At 39.0% G+C, this 20,549-nt stretch overlaps 1 protein-coding gene across 4 annotated transcripts; it reads left to right on the top strand.

Moving 5' to 3' along the window:
- Nucleotides 1-8,273: 8,273 nt before the first annotated feature.
- LGALS8 (galectin 8) lies at nucleotides 8,274-20,546 on the top strand. Of its 4 annotated transcripts, XM_089529861.1 has the most exons (10): nucleotides 8,274-8,423; nucleotides 11,382-11,498; nucleotides 12,232-12,320; nucleotides 12,614-12,824; nucleotides 16,129-16,248; nucleotides 17,028-17,084; nucleotides 17,169-17,195; nucleotides 17,825-17,913; nucleotides 18,953-19,118; nucleotides 19,658-20,546. In XM_089529861.1, exons 2-10 carry the CDS (start codon nucleotides 11,457-11,459, stop codon nucleotides 19,805-19,807), a joined length of 951 nt encoding a protein of 316 aa, XP_089385987.1. In that variant the 5' UTR covers nucleotides 8,274-8,423; nucleotides 11,382-11,456; the 3' UTR covers nucleotides 19,808-20,546. The 4 variants fall into 4 exon arrangements, with proteins under 4 accessions (XP_089385987.1, XP_089385989.1, XP_089385988.1 ...); XM_089529863.1 differs by lacking the exon at nucleotides 16,129-16,248; XM_089529862.1 differs by lacking the exon at nucleotides 17,028-17,084.
- The last annotated feature ends 3 nt before the right edge of the window (nucleotides 20,547-20,549 follow it).

The raw sequence follows: 20,549 nt of genomic DNA, 5'->3' as shown, positions 1-20,549 counted from the left end.
TCTCTTTTCTCACAGTTTGAATCCATTGATTTGTGTTTTAGTCTCTAAAGCAGCTGAGAACAGTTTGTCCTGCTTTCCACATGCCATCCTTTCAAATATTTAAAAATTGCTACCTATCACCTCTAGTCTTGTGTTATTCAAGTTAAACATCCAAACTCCTTACCATCTTGGTCACCCTGCTCTGAACATGTTCCAGCTTATCAACATCTCTTTTGAACTGCAGTGCCCAGAACTAGACACAGTACTCTAGGTTTCAAGAAAGGTTTCAACAAAACTGAATAGAGTGGTAGTATTGTACCCTTTGATTTGGACATAATGCTCCTGTTGATATTGTCTAGAATAGCATTCTTTTTATTACAGCTCCATCAATTTTTGGCACATGTTAAGCTTGTGGTCTACTGAGGGGCTGCGCAGACTGGCAGGAAAAGCCAGGTTGGTCATGGAGTCAGGACATGGCACCATGCGCCACACCACATGGCCCACGGCATCATGGCACTCCTCTGGCACTGCATCTGCATGACACAGCACCAAAGGACTGCCTTAAAACTGCAGTGCCACAGCTATCATGCCCTGGAAAGGCCAGAACAGGGCCATGGCATGCAGTTGCCATGGCCCCTATCCGGGGAACGTGGAGGCAGCTGCCGGCTACCTCTTCAGGGGTGGTCTGCACATTGCCTCAGACTCCTAGATCCTTCTCACACATGCTGTTGCCAAGCTAGGTGTCACCCATCCTATATTTGCATGTTTCATTTTTCCATTTTTAATATGTGTATTTGTGTATGTGCCTTCAAGTCACCTGTGAGCTTATGGTGACCCCATTAATTTAATAGGCAAGGAATACTCAGAGGTGGTTATTTACATTTATCCTTGTTGCCATTCATTCTGATAGTTTTTGCTCAGTTGACCAATCTGTACCCTGTCCATTAGGGTATTAGCTATCTCCCCAAAAAGGTAAAGGTAGTCCCTTGACATGAATGCTTAGTCATAACCAACTGTAGAGGACGATGGTCATCTCTGTCACTAAGCCAAAAGGCAGCATTGTCAGATGACTGCTCTGGTGGTCATGTGGCCAGCATGACTGCACTAAACACTGTTATCTTCCCACCAAAGTGGTACCTATTTATCTACTTGTATTTGCATGCTTTTGAACTGCTAGATTGGCAGAAGCTGAGACTAATGACAGGAGCTTACTCCATCATGCAGCACTCGGGCCTCAAACTGCCAACCTTACAATCTTACAATCTTACAATCGTCAGAATTGGTGTCTTAACCACTAAGCCACTACATCTCCCCTACATCTGAAAATTTAATAAATGTCATCTGCAAATTTAATAAGTATGGCCCTATTTCTTCATCCAAGCCATTAATAAATACATTAAACAACAGGCCCAGGATGGATTCCTATACCACTCCACTAATCAGTTCTCTCTTTTGAGGTGCTATTGGCTATACTTAGGCAAAGAAAGTTTGTTTTTCCCCAAATTAGGGTAGGAGTATAGAGGTGAGGAGACATCTCTCCAGCTCCCCCAGGTCCCTTAAATTCTGGCAGTTGCCAACGCCTGCCCTGGATCAAGATGGTGGAGCCTTTTAGACCAGAGACAAATTCCATTTCATATAATTTCTCACTCACCACACTGGAGCCACTGAGGGGAGACAAAAAGTTATGAAATATCAGCATATTTTACTTCGAAGTTCTTAATGCCAATAAGTAAGCCTTAGGATACATTTTCAGCCTTCTACAACAAGGAGAAAAATGATACTAAAGTTTAGAAACCACCATTAGCGTAATGGGGAATGGGTTATGGCCAGCTGGAAAAGCTCGAGGGGCCACATTTGCCATGCATAACCTGATGTTCTCCACTTGTGCTTTGATTTAGGCTGCAGCGGGGCTGACTTGCCAAAGGCAAGGGGATCCTTTTCTGTGATTTGGAAGCAATACAAAATACCTGTTTTGGTTGTAAAATTTTCATGATTTATTATACACCCAGTAAGCTATACAAAGGAACATGCATAAATCACACCAAGCAAACACCTCTGTTCAGTTGCAAGGTGGGCCCATTCTGTAGCCACAAAGGCATGGCACCTAAGGCCTGAAAGGTCTGTGCTGAAGCTCCAACCTTATGTCAATTTCTTAGGAGTTTTTAGAGGTTTTTACTGTTCTGTGACATGATGGCTTTGGCCATTATTTACTCTTCAATGTAGGTCATACCACTTTGAAATCATGCCACTCCATAACCCCATCCAAGGCCATCAATTAGGTGGTTGTTTTCACAGGTATTAGCCATGGGTCTGCTATCGTTAGATTTCTCCTTAGGCAGTTCCAGCTGCGTGCTATGTCTTTGTCTAGGTCAGCTGCAGAGGCTTAGATTTGGTGTTTAGATTTCTCCCTGTGATTTCTCTGCTATCTGTTAGTCTAGATTAGCTTGCTATCTCTTTTAAGTGTTTAGACTTCTCTCTGTGCTTTCCCCAAAACATGTTATCCTTTATAGACATTAGCAAATATATAAGACACATGAATTAGCAGAATCAAAGCCAGGTTTTCCTCAAGGAAGGGGAAAAAGGCTCCATTTTGGTAGCATGGAGGAGAATGGTGACAGGCCACTACACTTCCTTGAGATACAATATATGTCTTCTGGGGTGGTCAGGACAAGAGCTTATCATTCAAAAGCAGCTTGCATGAAGAATCTCCAGCTGCTGTCTATGAGAGAGAAAAAGCTAATAGAGCACAAGTCTTTCCCTTTCTGTGGTTGTCAAGAAAACCAGCAATTTGTATTCACTGATCAGCTCTGTCATCGACCAATCAATCACTTTTTAAAACCCCACTTTTCCACCAAACTTGTTTTTTCAGTTGTAACTGTACTTCTGTTTTTATTTGACTATTATGCCTTGGATGCCTTTTTTTTTTTTGGCAGAAAGATGGAATAAAAATTAAATGAATCAATAAAAATTACAGAAAACCTACCACAAATCTCTTGTACAACTAAAGTTTTGTTGGGCCTGTTCCTAAATGAGCCAGAAATGTGGCAGAACATTTGTAATTCTTACCCTAGTTTTGTCTGGCAGATCATTAGAGGAATATTGTCTTTGTTTAGGATTCTTTTGTTGCATGAGCATATCTTTCTCTGTAAAACAGTAACACAAAAAGAAGAGTGAATACAGCATTTGTAGAAATAGACTTGCAACTCAAAATATCTATGATGATCAGAGCAATGCTTAACAGGAAATTAAAAGTGTGAAAATTCAAGGGAGTAATTAAACTCTTTCTCCTAAATATACTGTTTACAAAGACATTAGCTTTGTGGTAGATGAGTAATTTGATTGTATGCATTTCTTTATACTAAAGAACAACATAGAAATTAACCTTGCATGTTTTAACTACACTGATTATTTTGGCACAGGATATGAAGTATAATAAATAGAACTGCCATCCTAAACATGTTTGCTCTGAATTTAGTGAGATTTAATTGAAAATAAATCAGTTATAGGGCTGTAAACCTTTGAACCCTCACCCCATCTACTGATGAATTGCAGTAGTGCAAAAGTTTAAACTTTTGTATTTATAAAAGTAGTGTCCGAGTGGCCTCCTATATTATTTCAGTCAATAGGGCAAATCATCAGAGTCAGTGCAAGACATTTTGTGGCCTGAAGTGAAAGACAACATGGCATTTCTTACTGCAGTTGAATTTTGTGATTGCAGGGTCAGTTCAGAGTCAGTTCAGCAATGATAATGGCCTCAGTCTCTACGCAAACATAGCTGACAGTAAGCACTACTTTGTGAAGAGCACAAGTCAGACTATGCAGCATGCAAAATGTTGCCCTTCTGCAGAAGTGAGTATTCAGGAAGGAAATTTCCAGGAAAGGAGCTGCCTCTCAGCATACACTGCCTGTGGAGACAGTGGTGTCATTAGGGGGGTGCAATGGGTGAGGAATGCACCAGGTGGCATGGTACATCAAGTGGGACCACTGCAATTGCAGCTAACAGCTGTGCCAGACCCAAAATGAATGTCTGGAGCCATAGCACTGCCACCCAAAGCAGTGGGCATTGTTGGGGTGGGCAGTGCCTTCTGTTTGAGATCCAACGTGGCTGCTCCCCAGATCCCAAATGGCTGTCTGGAAGCTGTGGAACCATCATTTCTCAGCAGCAGCCATTGCTGGTGGGGGTGATTCCTTCCCTTCAGAGTCTGTTACAGCTGCTGCTCTGGGCTCTGAAGGGTCTTTGGAACCTCCCCCCTCTGCAGCAGTCTGAAAGGGTGGTGGGTAGCTGGGGGGGGGGGGTGTCACCGCACCGGGTGACTCCAAAGGGTGTATCACCACTGTGTGGAGGCAATCTTGTGAAGACAATGGAGTACTGTCTTAGAAAGCAATGCTTTGTTAGCTAGCATTCCATTTTGTAGGCTTCTTCATGCAAAATTGCATAGTTCAGGACTGTGCTTAGCACTATATGGTGGATTTGTCCCAGTTCTTGCATTAGTTCTTCAATTCAAATGGGATCACTGGCGTCAGTATGGGTGCTGGTAAAGTTTCCAAATGAAGGCTTGCCAACATGTGATTGCACAAACTCTCAGCAACCTTTTACCTCCTTTCTTTGCATGCTGCTTCCTGTGTCATGAGTGTTGCATAACTTCTCACAAAAATAATCCAGAAGCCTAAAGCTCAGCCTTACATCCTTCTGAGGTTGCTAAAATGAGGAACCAGCTTGATGGGGGCAATTAGCTTACAGTTGTAAACTACTTAGAGATTGCTCAGTGTGGTATGAAGCAGTATAAAAATGAAACTGCTGTTGCTACTTTTGGAGACCTTGAGGATTTTGCTGAGTTTGACTTCCAGCAAATATCAGGATAGTTGAAGTCACCCATCACTACTACATCTCTCCTTTCTGAGTGTGTGGTCATCTGTTCTAGAAAGGCATTATCCAATTCCTCCGTCTGACTCAGGGGTCTGTAGTAGACTCCCACGATAACATCCCTGTTGTTTGCCTCCCCCTTAATTTTTATCCAGATGCTCTCCACCTGGCTTCCAGGATTGATGTTCTGGATCTCTTCACTGGTGTAAATATACTTGACATAGAAGGATATTCCTCCTCCTTTCCTGTTTGGCCTATTTCTCTTGAAAAGGTTATACCCCTCTATTTCCACATTCCAATCATGAGACTCATCCCACCAGATTTCAGTGAAGCCTCTTATATCATATTTTCTTTGTTGTAGTTCATCTTGCTTATTTCCGAGTTCATCTTGCTTATTTCCCATGCTCTGTGCATTAGTGTAGAGACATCGACGACCATGTGTCCCCTTTATTTGCTGCCTGTGCAAGATTTTTTGCCTCCCACTGTTGGGTCCTTGCACTCTTTGCCTTGTTCCCTCTATGACAGTTTGGCTATTTTCTCCAGCCCTTTTGCCTTCTAGAATACTGTCTCCCTCCCCACATAACTCAGTTTAAAGCCCTCCTGACCAGATTCTTGAGACTGTTGGCAAAAACGTTTCATCTTAGCCACTAGTCATGCTTACTTGGGGATTCTGTAACTTTTTGCGCTCTCACTGTGAATTGGTACTCTTGCAGCCAGGCACGTAAGCTTAGACGAATAGCCAACGTATAAGGATTTTGTGACTTCATGGTTTAAGTTTAATATCTACTGTAGAGTGCAGACGTCCTCATCCTGCGAATGCTCATTTTTGTTTCTCCTAAGGGTAAACTTTCTAACACTTAGGGCTATGAAGACTTAGGGTTTCCATGTGTGGACAATCCTTGAAGGAAATCTCAGGTATTTTCAATGGTATACTAAGTAGTTTTTTGTGTGTTTTCTAGAACATGGCCACATAGCCCGAAAACCCCACAAAAAACTATGGATGCCGGCCATGAAAGCCTTCACGTATGCTGAGTAATTAGCCATAAAACTAGTTACCCAAACCATTTCTTGACCTCCACAAAGTTTAATGAGGCAAATTCACTTCAGGCTTTTGAAATAGTTGAAGCATGGTGTAGTGGTTTGAGTGTTGGACTATGACTCTGTATACCAGGGCTTGAATCCCAGCTCAACTATGGAACCAACTGGGGTGTTCTTGGGCAAGTCACACTTTCTCAACCTTATTATTTCATTTTAATTATTATTTTTATTTAATTTTATCGCAAATTTATTTTTTATTGTAAAATGTTAGGAAATTATAAGGAGCTCCACCACCATCACAGGCATCTTTGGTGAGGACATGAGAGAGAACTTCCTTGGTGGCTGCTCCCAGGCTCTGTGTTTCTCTTCCACAGATTTGGCTGTGGCCTCTCTGCTCTCTTAGTATTATTTAGACAGGACTTCAGCTCTCAACTCAAGTGCCACTGGATGTCAAAAAGCCAGAACTTATTGCCTGTTTAGACAAACCACTATTATGTTTTTAAAAGTGCCTTGAATAATTCTATGCTTGCAAACCAAATGACACGCTTTGTAAATAAATAAAACAGTACACCACAAAGAGAGTCATATGGGAATAATAATAATAATAAGTCTAAGGCTTTCACAGCCAGAATCCATAGTTTTTTGTGCGGTTTTTGGGCCATGCAACCGTATTCTAGAAGAGGTTATTCCTGATGTTTCGCCAGCATCCGTGGCTGGCATCTTCTCTGAAGATGCTAGCAAAATGTCACAAAAAAACCAATAATAATAAACCCCACAAAAACAAATAATAATAATGTAATAATAATACACTGCATAGCATAACATAGTGGTTTGGACTAGGACTCTTGAGACCAGGATTCGAATCTCAGCTCAGTCATGAAACCCTCTGGGCGACCTTTGAGCAAGTCACACTCTCTCAGCCTCCTCAGGGGAAGGCAATGGTAAACCTCTTCTGAACAAACCATGCCAAGAAAACCCAATGCTACGGTCACCATAGGTGGGAAACAACTTGAAACTACACAAGAACACACCACAAAGCGTCTAATACTATAGAAATGTAATATGTAAAAGAAATGATCTTTTTAACTGAATTCAAAGCTTTATCAGTTTCACAATAATTTTGAGGACCCTATTCTGTAGAAGAGCCTAGAATTACCCAACCACCAAAGTTGCACTTTTAACTTTTGTATACTGTATTTTAATGCAATTTTAAACCATTTTTAGATTATTTTGACTGTTTTTAAATTTTATCTTATGGTATCTTATTATTTTTTTAAAATTTTATTATTTAATTTTTAATTTTTATTTGATTTTATTGCATATTTATTTTTATTGTAATTTTTTAAAATCCGTGAACCACCATATGCTGCTTTTAGATTATTTTGATCATTTTTACCTTTTATTTTATTGTATTTTATTATTACTTTTTAATTCTATTATATTTAATTTTAATTATTATTTTATATAATTTTATTGCATATTTATTTTTTCCTGTAATTTATTTATCTGTGAGCTGACTTCTAGATGGTTTTGACTGTTTTTAAGTATTTTATTATTTTTTTTAATTTTTATTATTTTATTTTATCCATTATTTTTATTTAATTTTATTGCACATTTATTTTTAGCATAATTTTTTTTATCTATGAGCTGCTTTGTCTCGTTTTTAGATGATTTTGACTGTTTTTAAAGTTTATTTTATTTTATTATTAACTTAATGTTATTATTATTATTATTATTATATGGAAATTTATTAGTAATTTTTAAAATCTGTGAGCCACTTTGTACCGTTTTCAGATAATTTTGACTGCTTTTAAATTTTATTTTATTATTGATTATTAATTATTAATTTTATTACTTTATTACTTTATTTTATTATTTTATTTTAATTATTACTTTTAATTATTTTATTTTTATTCTGTTTTAATTATTGATTTTAATTATTTTGTTTTATTATTTTATTTTAATTATTATTTTTAATTATTTTATTTTAATTATTATTTTTATTTAATTTTATTGCATATTTATTTTAATTGTATTGTGTGCTTTTTTTAAAAAAAATAAATCTATGAGCCGCCTTGGGTCCTCTCAGGGAGAAAGGCGGCGTACAACGAAAGAGGTAAATAAATAATCTGCTGTTGCTGTTGCTGTTGCTTTCCCTTTAACCGTGAAAGCTCTACCTCTAGTCTGGCCAGGTTACCTCACTCTCCTCTTACCAGTGCTGCTACTCTATTATCACTGCTCTGTCTCCTGTTGCATTCTGAGGCTTGTAGTTCAGTGAGGCGTAAGAGCTCTCTGGCTGAGAATTCTAAACGCCTCTCCTTAAACTCCAAATCCCAGCATGCAACGGGAGGCAGCTAGATCAGTTAAAGGGTAAGAGCAGCACTATATAATAAAGTAGGAGATGATGAGGTAACTGGACCAGAGAGCCTCTGAACTAGGAAATGAAAGAGGAACCATTTTAAATTGTTCAAGAGGAAGCAGAGAGGAGGAGTCTCAGCTTTCCCTTGGATTTCCTCTTGAAGGTTGTGTTGCATTAAAAAAGGTGAGGCTAATTCTCCCCAAAAGCCCCCAAATGGAGTCTGGTCCAAAACACACTGCAGGAATAACAACCCACTTTGAGACTCCTTTAACTGCCCTGGCTCAATGCTAGGGAAATCCTGGGAATTGTAGTGTTTATGAGACATAGAGCCTTCTCTGTCAGAGAGAGCTCTGGTGCCACAGCAAACTGCAATTCCCAGGATTCCAGAGCATTGAGCCAGGGCAGTTAAAGCGCTCTCAAACTGGGTTATTTCTGCAGTGTGTTTGGGCCCTTCCCTGGGAAAAGGACTGGAGTGGACAGCCAAGCCTTCTTCTCCCTATTGATTTTGTGTGAAGCCTGCCCTCTCCCTCCTCACTGCCCTTTCTTTTTAGATAAAGGTTTACTAGGGTTTATTAAGTTTGTTGCAGAAATAATCTGGTTTGACACTGCTGTGCTGGGATTTTTTGACTGTGTTTAAATTTTATTGCATTTAATTTTATTATTTTTTAAATTTTTAATTATTTTATTTTAATTATCATTTTAATTTAATTTGATTGAATATATATATATATATCCATGAGCTGCCTTGTGCCTTTTTTAGGTGAAGAAGACACACCTGTGTTTGGTTCAAATGCGTTTTCTTTTCTGCTCACCAGAACTTGCCAAAAGCAAGTGTTTGGGAGTAAGTCATACATACTCAAAGATTTTAAAGAGTATACCTCAAAAATGCAAAATTCGGAAACAATAAACAAAGTTGGTAGATGCCACTGGTTGCAGCTTGTTGTGAAGGTTGCATCAGGTGTATGAAATCTGTGAAATGCACCATCCAGGGAAGTGTTATATGGACACAGAGAAACAGCCCTTCAGTTTTATCTGACACGGACCATCGCATGGACTATCCCATTGACTGCCCTATTTCTTGTCTTAGTAATCGTTTTAATGATCTTAATTGCATTTTATTATAGTTATAGTTATGTTTGTACTTATTGTTGTTGATTTGGGGCTAAGGAGGGAGGGAGATTGTGGGATTTTATTACATTGTATTGTATGGATTTTATTGATGTAAGCCACCTCGATCTTATTGCAGAGGCAGGGTAGAAATAATAATAATAATAATAATAATAATAATAATAGCCATTTTGCCTCTTTTTTCCTTCCAAATTCTTCTCAGAGTTTTTGCTCACGTTGCAGGCATGGGCGACACACAGGGACGTAGCCAGGATTTTGGGAAGGGGGGGGCCCCAGACTAAGTGCCACCATTATAATGGGGCTTGGGTGCCATGGCGCAGCAGCATGCACCATTCATTTTATCTAGCGGAAGGGGGGGTCCAGACCCCAAGAACCCCCCCCCCCCCTTGGCTACGTCCCTGCAACACACAGGCTTTGGGCATTATGTGGCTCCCAAGGCCATTTGTGTCTCCTCCAAACCGCAATGGTGGGATTTAGCAGCAAACTGGTAAAACTCTTTAAAACCAATAGTTAAAAATAAATAAATAAAACATTTTGTTTTGAAGGACTGTTCCAGGTTTATAAAATGGGAATGGGGGCAAACAGCCCTATTGACCTTAGCCGCTGCTGTGGCCCTATAAGAATACCACGGACTCATTTCTGCTAGTGATGTTTTAAAAATGATTTAATGACTGGCATCCTGTCCAGCAGTTACAGCACTCTAAACTGGGATTTGTGATCTTGTAAATGCTGGGGATTCATGTTTATGATCATGAATGTGACCCCTAAAATCTGGCTTTGCAGATTGGCAGTGCCATGGTTGAAGTACTTTCAAGGTGCAGGAGATGTTGCTGTGAGAACAGAACTCTGCAGCTCTGTCCTGGTCATGGGGTGCCTTCTGCAAGCAGTTGTGGCAGGACCCCAAGGGGTCTTTCCAGCTGCTTGTTCTTGACATGCTCCATGGCTGGGAGAGTGCTCTAGGTGTCATTTTCCAGTGCCATGATGTCTGACACCTTGGGAATGCTTTGGTTGGGGCAATGTTAGGGTGAAAAGGTAGTTTTTTGAGGGTTGGCATTGTCAGCCATAACTCAGATGATCGTGTTACAGTTACTGTCACAGTTATGTTGACAATGTAGGATCATGGCCATAGTTTTCCTCAGATCCTCAGCAATAAGTTTCTTCTTCTGATGATGATGATGATGGAGTTCTGTTGTCTTATGTATGCTGACAATATAAGATCATGGCCATAGCTTTCCCAAGATCATCAGCTGTAGTTCTTTTTCTTCTTCTTTCCTTTCAGAAGTCTTAGTATCTCTACAGAATCTTGTCAGTCTTTGGAGTTTATCAAACAGAATTTCCCATGCAGATATTTGATTTAAAGTGACCCACCCCACCCAAAAAAAGCAGGTTGTTTTTCAAATAACATTCAGGGTTAACCCGAAAAGAAATTAGAAATAACCAAGAAAAAGTGGGTAGTTTTTCAGATGACGTTTGCGTCAATGAGAAATAATGCGACATTAATCCAAATGCAGTTGGGAACTTACTTTCAGGAACTTCCTGAAAATAAAAAGGAGTGTTTTGTTGACTTTGCATTCGGATTAATGTTGCATTACTTCTCATTGACCTCAACGCATCTGAAAAACTACCTGCACAAGTGTTTCTGCATGGGATTTAACCAATTTGCCTCCGTGTGATAAAGTCCTTTGAATGCATAATTTCAGGGCTTGTAGGTTCACCACACAGATTTCAGATGGTATAAGGTTAAGGTAATGGTGTTTTTTGTAGTTGGATCTGTAACCTGAGACTGAAACTTACTCCAGAAACACCTTTTACAGGACATTCAGGGCATATGAAGAGACTGCCTATTTGCATATTGCCAGTTTGTGTAGTGAGATATTAAACTGAGGCCCCTATGTTGAGAGGGGCAGCGGCTTTTCTGTCAGTGCCCTAATTAAGGAGTGCCCTCCCCATACATATTTACTTAGCACTAATTAATTTATTTATTTAATTGTTATTGATTTCCTTTGTGTTTAGTTACACCTTTGCTCAGGTACAGTTTGCAGTCTTGCCACGAAGGCACACCCTTTATCGGGCAGAGGCTGAAGAAAAATGACAACCTTGGACAACTTTCAGAGGACAGTCCGGAACCCGGTAACTACAACTGTCGATGTTGAGCTGCAACTGATTGCAACTTTAGGTCTGCCTGAAACTTTGATATCAAAATCTGACACACATCACTTCCATAAGATAAGCTTTATTGGTGGTAAATAATGCAGCAGGACGTCTACAGCAGAGAAACCATTATAGTATTTTAGCTGATGGCTTCCATTACCTACACAGCAAGTGGTAGGACCGGGTTCTTATTCCATGGCTGATAGTGAAGATCTCCAGGGCTGGAAATTAAAACGAGGAAGAGGAGGCATCACTGCTATATTTGAGATAAGGAGAGCTCCCTTTCTGCACTCTCGGTGGATCCTACCAGTGAAATGATGTGTTCTCAGCTAGTATCCAAAAGTGGCATCCAAGAGTGCTTTACTTCCCTGGCCACTTTCCAGCACAGTGATAGGTGCAGGGAAGTGAAGGGGCTGAACGGAGGGTTGGAATACACATCAGCAGGAGCATCATATGACCCAGAGAAGGAGGAATCCAGCTCTGCTTTAGTCTGTTTACACCCTTCCTGTTTCCTATGTTTCCCTGAGTTTCTCTGAATTAGCTAAATGTTTAGATCATGATAAAAGATACTAGCCCTTATTTTCCCCTTATAATCCCATAGCTATTATTTAATAAAAACATGAAAGGCTATGGATATATATGAATTATGTAGTAAATCCATTTATCTTTCATGCCTGAGATTTGATAATATTGTTTCTCCTCTGTACCACAGATTATTCCATATATTGAGACTATAATTGGTGGTCTTTCACCTGGAGAACTTGTTGTCGTGCTTGGATTAGTTCCAGAAGACTCAGAGAGGTAAGAGTTGAAACTGGATGTTTATAAAGAGTGATATTGTTGTAGGTGATGTGAATAGCATGCTTGCAAAGAAATAACAGAAGTGCTGAGTCTTTTGCCAATATGATTATCTTATTTAGAGTATAAGCCAGGCAACAGTTTGAGTGCTCCTACTGAGCTGGCTCAGGGTTTTCAATTAATACACGATACATAGAATAGGAAGTAAACACTCCTTGTCCTCTCCTGTCTGTTTGTTGCCTGTTTGTTGCTTCTGAGTGGGTTGCATTGGACCAACATGTCCCATTTCCTTCTAGATTCCAAATAGACTTTCAGTGTGGAAATAGCACAAAACCTCGTGCTGATGTTGCCTTTCATTTCAACCCCCGGTTCAAAAGATCTGGTTGCATTGTGTGCAATACTCTGCAGAATGAAAAGTGGGGGCATGAAGAGATCACATATGAAATGCCTTTTGAAAAAGGAAAACCATTTGAGGTTGTGTTTATGTTTCTGCAAGAAAAAATTCAGGTGAGTGAGTTATTTGTCAAGCCACTAAGCTCAGTGGGTGGGAAATTTAGTACCAGACCCATTAGTTTTAAGAGAAATGGGCTTAACACTGTCATTTAAATTAATGAAATTAAAATTTCTTCTTCTTCATCATCATCATCATCATTATTATTATTATTATTTTGGCTTGGATTCCATATTTTCAAGTGACTGTTCCTGGATCAGTGTGTTTTATAACCCTTACTAATTAATTTGCTTTGAATAAGTATGGGCTTTTAACAGGATCAAAAATTTAGTGGCAGTGCAGTTCTAGGTTTGTAAATCTTACAGAAAAATACAATTAGCCCTCTGTATGTATGGATTCAATTATCCCTGGCTTGAAAATATTAAAAATAAATACCCAAAAGCAAACCTCAATTTTGCCATTTTGTGTAAGGGACATCATTTTACTATCCCATTATATTTAATGAGACTTGAGTATCCACAGATTTTGGTATCCATGGGGGGCAGTCCTGAAACCAAACCCCAAGTAGATTCCAAAGGGGGTCACTGTAACATGGAAATGGTTTTACTCTGTCTTGAAGGAACAAGCCACCTGGGCTCCTTGCACAGAATAGGATGGATCACATTGTTGATTAAATGTAATGGCAAACCTTTGTGTGTCTTGAATAAGACAGATGAAAGGAGTTCAAACATGATAAGCAGTTATAGTACATTGAAGACTGTTGGTCTGGATGTGTGGCCTTTGGTCCTATGTTGTCCTATGCACTAAGTACTAACAGACAGAAGCTTACATGCAAGGTTCTCACACCAAGCATTTTGAAACCAGTGTCAAACAACTTTGTGAAATTGTACTTTTCTAGTAAAATTGGTACATAGGTAGCTGCCTTTTACTGAGTCAGACTAATGGCCATCTAGTCTGCTGCTGTCAGCTCTGTCACTGGAAAATTCTCTATAGGGTTTTAAGCAGATTTATTTCCCAGCTTTATATGGAGATGCCTAGAGATCTTCCATTGAAGTACTAAGCAGGCTTGCCCAATCCCTGCTTAGCTTCTGAATTTAAGTGTGTTCAGGGTAGTTTGTTGTTGCCATTAACTGCTATTGACTCATGGGAACCCTGTGGATGGAATCCCTCCATTGCTCTGCTTAGGTCCTGTAAGTTAAGACCTGTGATCTGCCTAATTGAGTCTATCCATCTAGCGTGTGGTCTTCCTCTCCTTCTCCTGCCTTCTACCTTTCCTAGCATTATTGTCTTTTCTATTGAGTCATAGAATTGTAGAGTTGGAAGAGACCACAAGGGCTATCCAGTCCATCCCCATTCTGCCATGCAAGAACTCTCAATCAAAGCATCCCCAACAGATGGACATCAAGCCTCAGTTTAAAGACCTCCAAGGAAGGAGACTCCACCACAGTTTGTTCCACTGTTGAACAGCCCTTACTGTCAGGAAGTTCCTCCTAATGTTGAGGTGGAATCTCTTTTCCTGTAGCTTGCATCCATTGTTCTGGGTCCTGTTCTCTGGAGCAGCAGAAAACAAGCTTGCTCCCTCCTCAATATGACATTTCTTCAAATATTTAAACAGGGCTATCATATCACCTCTTAACCTTCTCTTCTCCAGGCTAAACATCCCCATCTCCCTAAGTCGTTCCTCATAGGGCATGGTTTCCAGACCCTTCACCATTTTAGTCACCCTCCTTTGGACACGCTCCAGTTTCTCAATGTCCTTTTTGAATTGTGGTGCCCAGAATTGGACACAGTATTCCAGGTGGGGACTGGCCAAAGCAGAATAGAGTGGCACTATTACTTCTCTTGATCTAGACACTATACTTTTATTGATGCAGCCTAAAATTGCATTGGCCTTTTTAGCTGCTGCATCGCCCTGTTGATTCATGTTCAACTTGTGGTCTACTTGGACTCCTGGATCCCTTTCACACGTAGTTTCATTCAGCCAGACGCCCTCCATCCTATGTCTATGCATTTCATTTTTCCGCCCTAAGTGCAATACCTTACATTTCTCCGCATTGAATTTCATGTTGTTAGCTTTGGCCCAGCTTTCTAGTCTTTTCAGGTCATTTTGAATTTTGATCTTGTCCTGTCATGGCTTTTCATGATGTGACCAAAATATGACAGCCTCAGTTTAATCATCTTGGCTTCCAGGGAGATTTCAGGCTTGATCTGTTTAAGGACCTATCAATTTGTCTTTTTGGCTGTCCATGTTATCCTTAACACTCTTCTCCAGCATCACATCTCTAATGCATTGGTTTTCTTCTTATTTGCTTTCTCCACTGTCCAGTTCTCACATCTGATGGGCGATGAGGAATACAGTGGCTTGGATGATCCTACTTTAGTATTCAGTGTTGTTTTTGCACTTCAGGATCTTGTCTAGTTTTTTCATGGCTGCCATTCCCATTCCTACTCTTCTTCTTATCTCTTGGCTGCAGTCTCCATTCTGATCAATATTTGATCCAAAGTAGGGAAACTCTTTTACTATTTCAATTTCCTCATTGCCTAGGTTAAATTTATTTATTTTTTATTATTTATTTATAGAATCCACATTTACATAGTACTTGATTTGCATTATATTGATCCATATATAAACCTTTACATTACATAACACATACAATTTGCTTTTTTATATGGATATACTAAAACATATATGAATTTAACTTATACTTCCAGCTACTTGAGACTTGCTTATATCTTAATATCTAATTTTTATCTTTGATGACAAATTATCATTAGTTTCCTTCACTCTTTAAATTAACTTTTTACAGATCAAACAATAATATAATAGGATAAAAATAATAGAAAGAGGTGTTTCCTCTTACTATTATTTAACTCTTGGCCACCTAGGTTAAATTTATGAAGATCCTCTATGGTCATTTTTTAAAAAAATATTCAGCATTAAGCCTGCCTTTGCATTTCCATCTTTGTCCATCCTTAATAAATGTTCCAAGTCTGCAATGTTTTCTGCTAGTGGTATGGTGTTGTCCGCATATCTTTGATTGTTGATATTCCTACCATCTTCACTCCTCTTTTCTCTGAGTCTAATCCTGCTCTTCGTATAATGTTTTCTGCATACAAGTTGAACAAGTAGGGTGATAGAATGCAGCCTTGCCTGACCACTTTGCCGATGGTAACATTATCATGGCTTTTAGAAATATTGATAATCAGAAGCTGTTAATCTTTATTAAAACCTTTTGATGTGAGAAAAAATTAAAATAAGGTGCAATTGTCTTAATATAGGGGAAATATGAAACTTTGCTAGTAAAACTTCACTAGTATTCTGTAAAATACCTATGTGTTCTTATTGCTCATTTTCCTTAGGTGTCTGTAAATGGACAACATTTGTTGCTTTACAAACACAGAATTGATCTTGAAAAAATTAATACCCTTGGGATATATGGACAAGTGCAAATCAGTATGATTGAATTTGTTGCTAATAAGGTAAGTTAATATGTAAGGCAGCAATTTATGTTTGGATTTATCTAAATATATAATGTAGTCATCTTGTACGTTTGTGCTGTGCTCAAGTGGAACCCTAAGGATCAATTCAAAACAGAATGGATTTGACATTCTGCTTCACTACACCTGAAAACATGGGATTCTTTCTGCTTAACTCCACAGCTAATGGTAGAACTGAACAACGCACTGGTCAATTGTAGGAAACATTTGTAGTAAAAAATGCAGTTTTTGAGCATTGTATTTCTATAAGCCAGAACTGGGGGAAACACATTAAAAAGATTACTGTTAATGTGCTGTTTTGAATTTAAAGGCTTGAAGTCTCAACCAGCATTGCTAGCGGTTAAGACTGTGGGAGGTGTGATTCAAAACATCAAGCAGGAGAGCCCAGAGGTCCTCACCACTACTATATGCTGACACTAGTGACGTCAGTGCTCAGAACACCTCTCAGCAGACTTTTCTTGTATTATTCACATGAACCTTGTTTTGTGCAAATTAACAGATCACCAATATGGCAGATTACCTAGTTCCTTAACAACATGCCTCACATTTACCACTCAGTTCGGTATGCCTGACTCCTACCCCTGCTATATGTTCACTGCCTTGCTAATAATGTTCAAGATTATTAAAATAGTGGAAAGCTATCTGCTTTTCTGACTTCACCAGTAAAGTGTTAGCAGTTTACTGTTCAGAGGTGACAGTCATTTAGATGAGTCTTCTATGATCATCAGCTGTTGATCTGTCAACCTATCTTTTCTTTGCAGTCTTTGCAAGGTTCTCAGCCTTCCTTGCTAGGGGCAACAAAGAAAAACACAGGAAATGTATGTATTTTTATTCTCTGGTTAGGTTCCAAACTGTTCTTTTTATATTTGTAGTTAACTTTGTCTTTTACTCCTTACCAACAGGAAGGAGTACATGATACTGCACAATTTGTAAGTATTTTTTAAAATGGGAACTTAATGCAAAACATAGCATTCAAGCATAGTTATACTACACCCTGTTGGACTTAATTTTTCTAGTAGGATTTAATTTATACCAGAAACTCTGGATGCTTCCTGATTTGTAGCCCCACAGCACAAACTACTCTAAGAAAGTCCCATTGAGTTCAGTGGGTATAAGATTGCAGATGTGGTCCCAGTATGAACTGAACAGTATGCTTGCTGGCCTTATAACTTTTTGAGGAGGAGGAGTACACAAACTATGACTGGTGTCAGATGCCATCTATTTCCTTCCCAGTTTGTTTAAAAAGTGGCAGATTCCATCCTCAGAAGCCTTGGCTCTCACCAGGTTAACAGTGGTTGCCCACAGGTTTGAAGGATTACATGGGAAAATACCTATTCAAACACATTCTCAGATCTTAAGGCAATGAAAGGGAACTGGTAGGAGGATGAATGCCTCGTTGAAATAAGGAAAAGCTGATCAAATTATTTCTGAATATGTTCTTGTTATGCTTGTAAAAAATGGATTATAGCGAGGAAGGGGGGAATCAGTAATTGTCAACAGTTCCTGCAAAGCCATTCATCTTTGAATATTGCCAATGCTGCACATTATTGTATTTTAGGCCGTTCCTTATACTGCGCGACTTAATTCTCCTCTTGAGCCTGAGCGAACAATTGTCATTAAAGGTGAAGTTAAAGAGAGAGCAAACAGGTTAGTAAGTTAAAGCAATGTTCACAACTTTTGTAAAGTGTGTTTTACATATACAGTAGCTGTCTTACTAATGAAGATGTATTACCCTAAGCATGTTACTTCAGAAGTGAATTGCACTGATTCCAACGATTTTTCTATCCCAGAAAGTTTGTATGCAGTTTAAGCAAATCCTTCATGCTGAATGTGCTATCTGCTGAAGAGCAAGGTTTTAGCTTATGTGTGTGTGCTGTGTGCCTTCTAGTAGTTTCCAATTTTATTGGCAGGATTGCTTCAGAAGTTTGCCATTGCCTTCCCCTGAGGCTGAGAGCATGTGATGTGCCCAAGGTCACCCAATGGATTTCATGGCTGAATTGGAAATTGAACCCTAGTCTCTCAAGTTGTAGTACTACACTCAAACCACTATGCCATGCTGTTTTAGCTTATACACAGGAATAAAGAGTGTTGGTGGAAGGATAAGAGATTAAGAATTGTAGCCAGTGCTGTTCTTGTGCTTCCCACTCACCCCCAAATCTGCTTGAGGGCTGTGGGAGGATGGGAAGCCATAGGGGAAGACTTGTTGCTGTTTTTGTGCCTTCAAGTCATTTCTGACTTATAGCAAACCCAAGACAAACCTATCAAGGCTGATTTTCCAAGCAATTATTTGTTCAGAGGGGGTTTACCATTGCCTTCCTCTGAGGCTGAGAGAGTGTGGTTTGCCCAAGGTCAGCCAGTGGGCTGCAAACTCTGGTCTCAAGTCATAATCCAACACGCAAATCACAACACCAAGCTGGCTCCCTGTGGGAGAAGGGTATTTATACCTATTGACTGGATAAGATAAAAAAGAAACAAAAAAACAAAAACTACACCCTAGGCTAGAGAATAGTAGGAAGGACCAAATTAATAGTGAACTGACAACAAAAGGTTCTACATGTGATAATATCAAGGGATGGAAGGTTTGAAAAAAAGAAGTGACTCTGCAAAGAAAAATAGATAGGACTTCTTCTTCATTGCTAAAGACAATTTGCAGTTGCAACCTTAAACATTACTGTTTCATTTACAGTTTTGCAGTTAACCTTAAACCGAGTGACTCCAATGATATTGCTCTGCATCTGAATCCCCGAATGAAAGAGAAAGCTTTTGTGAGAAATTCCTACCTGTCCAATGGTTGGGGAGAGGAAGAAAAGCAGGTCTCTCATTTTCCTTTCCGTCCAGGAATGTACTTTGAGGTAACTAATGAAACAAAGCCTGTGATCCTGATCCAAATGTCTTAATAGAGGCATTTGCTTAAAGTTATAAAATATGTGGAAGTACGAAGCTTTGTATAAAACCATGTTAATTCCAACCCTTCTGTTCTAGACTCAAAATAAGATAATGGGTCACCAGTGAAACATAGAATGGAATATGCTACAAAGAACTGAGCTCAGTTTGGCAACCTGGAAAACTGAGTAGATTTCCATGGAATTAAGCTGTGTTTTGTGTCCTTCATGGGCAAATTAATGAGAGCTACATGTGGCCCAGCTCCCTTCACTTTGGACCTTCCCCTCTAATGAAATGCAGCCTGAAACCCTTCCAGAAATTTAAATTTGGTCCTTGACCAAAACTGATTCTTTGACCTGTTTCAAAATTCTCGATTTTTAAAAAAGTTTAGTCAAGCACTTTGGATAGATACTTTTCCTCTCAGAAGTAGTCCTTATCATTAGTATCCCGGAATTTGAATGTATACTCTGTTTCATTAAGGATGTTACTCTCCTTCTTAACTTTTCAGCTGATAATACTCTGTCAAGCCCATCAGTACAACGTTGCTATCAATGGTGTGCACACCTTAGAGTACAAACATCGCTTTAAACAACTCAGTAAGATCAACATAATTGAAGTCTCGGGGGACATTCTACTGCTGGATGTGCGGAGTTGGTAGTTGTTCACTAAAACCTGTGTGTTTCTCCAAATTACCTCCAGAAAAGACTTGTTCATCCTTTTCTCTAATCTTGAGAACTCAAGCTTCATTAACCACAAAAAACTGATTCCAGAGGTATCTTCATATTTGCCAGAGAAATAAAGTCAAGTCTTCTCAATAATAGCTTGTATAGTAATGGACAATGGAACAATTTTTAGTATACTACCAGCCAGAGGTCATGTCTAAGGTTGAACAGTGAATTTGAAGAGTATTAACATAGAGATTCTTAAACACTGACAAATTCTGCAAGCTAATCTTCCACCTTTTTTAGAACTTTTCTAGAAATTATAGTGAAAGTATGTATCCTAGTAGTAGGTAATAGACCAATATCTTTCAACTAACTGTATTAAAATGCATATTGTAAGGAGAACCATCACTTGGCTGCAGTTTTTTTTACAAATGTATCTTAGCATAACCCCCTTAGAACTCCATACAATTGCCTTGTGAGTATTCAACTACCTATTTTAGAAAAATGTAAAGAATTTCCCATCAGTTGTCTCTGCAGAATTGTATAAATCAAATAGGAAAGTTCATATGCTTTACTTGATGATTTGAGGCATAGGGTCCATTTTTTCAGCTGAACAATCCAAAACAGCTGTGTACAGTTGTAGTGTGTTCAGAATTGAAATTTGACTTCTATGAAGCTATATATATCAACTTACATTTTGTCTTCCAAAAATAAAACCAAAATTGTATAGCATCA

This window comes from Sceloporus occidentalis, unplaced genomic scaffold (assembly GCF_023333645.1).
Source record: "Sceloporus occidentalis isolate IW3139 unplaced genomic scaffold, rSceOcc1.0.p SCAF_6, whole genome shotgun sequence".
Lineage (NCBI taxonomy): Eukaryota > Metazoa > Chordata > Lepidosauria > Squamata > Phrynosomatidae > Sceloporus > Sceloporus occidentalis.
This window is presented reverse-complemented; position numbering and strand designations above follow the sequence as displayed.